This window comes from Mandrillus leucophaeus, unplaced genomic scaffold, assembly GCF_000951045.1.
Source record: "Mandrillus leucophaeus isolate KB7577 unplaced genomic scaffold, Mleu.le_1.0 Scaffold219, whole genome shotgun sequence".
NCBI classification, from domain to species: Eukaryota; Metazoa; Chordata; class Mammalia; order Primates; family Cercopithecidae; genus Mandrillus; species Mandrillus leucophaeus.
In genome coordinates, this window is record NW_012102243.1 from 162,500 (window position 1) to 166,775 (window position 4,276).

The 4,276-nt window shown below is 51.6% G+C and overlaps 1 protein-coding gene across 1 annotated transcript in view; it reads right to left on the reverse strand.

Moving 5' to 3' along the window:
• Positions 1 to 2,707, reverse strand: part of ZNF511 (zinc finger protein 511) — a 7,153-nt gene extending 4,446 nt beyond the window's left edge. The window contains exons 1-2 of the mRNA XM_011980845.1: positions 2,666 to 2,707; positions 321 to 378 (exon numbers count right to left, since the gene is read on the reverse strand). Coding sequence (XP_011836235.1) covers positions 321 to 378; positions 2,666 to 2,707 — 100 coding nt within the window. The remainder of the gene's footprint in view (positions 1 to 320; positions 379 to 2,665) is intronic.
• Positions 2,708 to 4,276: the final 1,569 nt, after the last annotated feature.

Below are 4,276 nucleotides of genomic sequence, written 5' to 3' on the forward strand. Positions count from 1 at the left end.
GGGGCGGAGCGGGCCTCCGGGTCGTCCCGGGTGTCCCCTCCCAGCCCTGGGAAGCCTGGTCGCAGGTCCCCCTCTCGCACGCTCTCTCCCGTCCGCTTTGCCCCGGCTCTCGTCTCCCGCCTGTTGGACCGTGGCAGTCCCTGGATCTTGTTCCCTCTAAACCAGTCGCAAACCGGAGCCAAAGTGGCTCCGATTTTATTGCAACCGTTTTTAACTTAAAGCGCTTGGGTGAATTCCCGTTACTTTAGTTCAAAGGCCCTTTCCTGGTTTGTCGGGGTCCTGTCGACGTCTCCGGTCCCCGCAGCTCCCGTGAAACCCACGACCTGTGCTAGGTGCCCAGGGTGTGTGGGTGAAGGCGTCACAGGAGAGCGCGGCAGCCTAGTAGGAGAGACAGACGTCAGACTAAAGAGTCATCTAATTAAAATGGTGATTGACAACACGGGGGAAGCAGTGGAGGCTTCAGATCTACTGCAGGGAATGTTCCCGGTGGCGGATAGAGGCTGTAGGTTTCTCGTTCTGTCATCCAGGCTGGAGTGCAGTGGTGCGATCATAGCTCATAGATCGCTGCGGCCTCAAAACTCTTGGGCTCAAGTGGTCCTCCTCCCTCAAGCTTCCAAAGAGCTGGGACTGCAGGCGTGAGCCACCATGCCTGCCCCTGTACTTTTTCCGTGTTTAGGTACACGAATACCTCTGTGTTACACTTATGTAGTGTTCAGCACAGCCACCTGCTGCGCAGTTTTGTGGCCCACAAGCAGGAGGCTCCACTAGGTGGCTTAGGTGCATCCTAGGCCTTACACCATCTAGGTCTGCCAGTGACTGATGATTGCTCAGAAGGAAATCATGTAACCATACGTTTCACTTTTTTCTTTTGGAGACAGAGTCTCTGTCACCCAGGCTGGAGTGCAGTGGCACGATCTGGGCTCACTGCAACCTCTGCCTCCTGGGTTCAAGCGATTCTCGTACCTCAGCTTCCCAAGTAGCTGGGATTACAAGTGTGCACCAGCAGGCCTGGCTAATTTTTGTATTTTTGTTAGAGACTGGTTTTCACCATGTTGGCCAGGCATTTGTCAGAACGCTGAGTGATGCCTGACTGTACTTTCTGTCTCTGTGAAAGCCTTTGGGCTCTTGGCATTTTCCACAAGTTGTAAAATAATTTTTCACACCAATTTGTACAATTAGCTTTGAGCTCTCAACAGAGGCTCTTGTTCACACCCCTCTGTGTTTTAATCACTTACTCACTGGGAGTGTGTGCCCTGCTTGTCTGTGGTGGAGTGTGGCATGCGTGCCTGGCTTCCTCAGCTCGCGTCCTTGTAGAGTCTGGCCCCACAGGGTCAGTGGGTTTTTCTCCCCGTGTGCGGAGATGAGAGGTTGTAGAAATAAAGACAGAAGACAAAGAGATCAAAGAAAAGACAGCTGGGCCCAGGGGACCCCTGCCACCAAGACGTGGAGACCAGTAGTGGCCCTGAACGCCAGACTGCGCTGATGTTTATTGGATACAAGTCAAAGGGGCAGGGTAAGGAGTGTGAGCCATCTCCAATGATAGGTAAGGTCACGTGGGTCACGTGTCCACTGGACAGGGGCCCTTCCCTGCGTGGCAGCCGAGGCACAGAGAGAGAGAGAGATAGCTTATGCCATTATTTCTGAATATCAGAGATTTTTAGTACTTTCACTAATTTTGGTACTATAAAATAATTTTTCACTATTTTGGTAATATAAAAGGCAGAGCCAGGTGCACAGGATGGAACATGAAAACGGACTAGGAGTGTGACCACTGAAGCACAGCATCACAGGGAGACCGTTAGGCCTCTGGATAACTGCGGGCGGGCCTGACTGATGTCAGACCCTCCACAGAGAGGTGGAGGAGTAGAGTCTTCTCTGAACTCCCCCGGGGACAGGGAGACTCCCTTTCCCGGTCTGCTAAGTCGCGGGTGTTTTTCCTGAGCACCGACGCTACCGCTAGACCCCGGTCCGCTTGGAAATAGGCATCTTCCCAGATGCTGGCGTTACCAGTGGAGCAAAGAGCCCTCTAGTGGCCCTGCCCAGGCATCACAGAGGGCTCACACCGTCTTCTGGTCACTTCTCAGCGTGCCCCTTCAGCGCCCATCTCTGTATGGCCTGGTTTTTCCTAGGTTATGATTGTAGAGCGAGGATTATTATAATATTGGAATGAAGAGTAATTGCTACGAACTAATTAATGATATTTATATGTAATCGTGTTTATGATTTACATCTAGTATAACTTGTTGTTTAATGTATTTTATTATACTGGAATAGCTCGTGCCCTCGGTCTCTTGCCTTGGTACCTGGATGGCTTGCTGCCCTCACATCCCTGCGTAGCTCACAGCCTCTGTGAAAAGGACTTCAGTCCTGCCCAGTCACAGACGCTAGGCCTGCCCGTTTGTGTGATTAATAGTAAGAATTCAGGAGCATCAAGAAGACCAAGTAAGCGGCCGAAGCTAAACAGTTCCTCAGAGCTCGAGAGGGACACGTTCTGGTGGGACAGCTGTCTGGATGATTAACGTCCCTGGCCCTGGCCCTCTAAGTACCGAGAGCAACCTCCATGACCGTGACACCCCAGAGTTGCCCCAGGACTTTTCCAGAGGTCTCCTGAAGTGGGGGGACTCTGTGCGGGCGCAGGCTGCCCTTTTGGAGGACGGGTCCGCACATTCAGGGAGAGCAGCAGGCTCCTCACAGGGTGAACACTCATGACGTGCGGGCATCTGTGCTTCTACTTCTAGAAGAGATGGGAAGTTTCCTGAAGGTAGTTTTAATTTTTTTATTATTATTATTATTTTCTTTGAGACAGAGTCTTGCTCTGTTACCCAGGCTGGAGTGCAGTGGCGCGATCTCGGCTCACTGCAAGGTCTGCCTCCCGGGTTCACGCCATTCTCCTGCCTCAGCCTCCCCGGTAACTGGGACTACAGGCGCCCGCCACCTCGCCCGGCTATTTTTTTTTTGTATTTTTAGTAGAGACGGGGTTTCACCGTGTTAGCCAGGATGGTCTCGATCTCCTGACCTCGTGATCTGCCCACCTTGGCCTCCCAAAGTGCTGGGATGACAGGCGGGAGCCACCATGCCCGGGAGGTAGTTTTTCAGTAAATACTCAGATGGTTTTCCTCAGAGGTAGCTTTCTCTCCCGACTTGTGTCTGGTGGGGGACTGCTTTGTTTTGGTGGCAGATGGTTTTCTTGCCACCTAGCATGACCAAAGTGTGTCCCAGTCCAGCAGCTACAGGGCAACCTGCAGTCCCCGGGGAGCCCAGTAGAATGTGGGTGAAACAGGCTCCCCTTGGATTTGAAGAGGCCTCTGGCCGGAAAGTTTTGGGGTGTCCTTCTGCTTCGCAAGTAGTTTGCAGGGCCTCATCCAGGGCTCCCGTGACTTAGAAAAGCAACTGGTAGTTTAAGATATTGTCAATGATTGGGACCCAATTTTCCTTTTGCAAACGTAACCATTTCTCAGGTAACTGAGTTAATACCTCCAGGTAGTAACAGTGGCCGCGTGTTTGTTTCTGCTTTCCTGGTAACAACACTGTAAGAACTTACCACGTATGGGCCCTTTTGTGCTTTTTCAGGATTATTTCACTTCTCTCCACCACAGGTCTAGGCAGGACCTAGGGCTTCCCCTTTTCAGAAGAAGCTTGGAGAGGACATGTCCTTTTTCAGGTTCCTGCAGCCTAGAAGTGGCCATGTCAGTGTCCGGACTGCGTGGGGCTCCGTGGCGCGTGCCCTGCCTTGTGCTTGAACTGTAGTTACCATGAGTGCCTCCTGAGTCAAAAGCATGTATGTGAGCAACTTGGGCACCATGGCTGCTTGTCGCTCTCCTTCCATTTTCAGAGATACCCTGCCTGTGACCAGTATTTGATGTTCATCTACGGATACGCCCTTCTGTCACACAGGATTAGAATCTCGGTGTCGAGTCCCACGCTAATAGTCACTAGTGAATTAGCATATTGTGGGAGTGCGTGCCAAGTCTTCTGTGCTCGATGTTTTGTTGAACTCATCCTTGTCTTCCTGAAGCTGTCACAGAGTGGTTGCTTACCTTTTTTGGGTCATAGAGCCTTTGAGAATTTGTCGAAGGGCCATCTGCTCAGAAAATTCACAAATTATTTTGCCCATAACTTTCAAGGACTTGTCTGTTATTGATTATTCATGGATACCAGATTAGGAACCCTTGTGTAGATGAACTGAAATGTTTGTGAAGGCCGGGCGCGGTGGCTCACGCCTGTAATCCCTGCACTTTGGGAGGCCGAGGTGGGCGGATCACGAGGTCAGGAGATC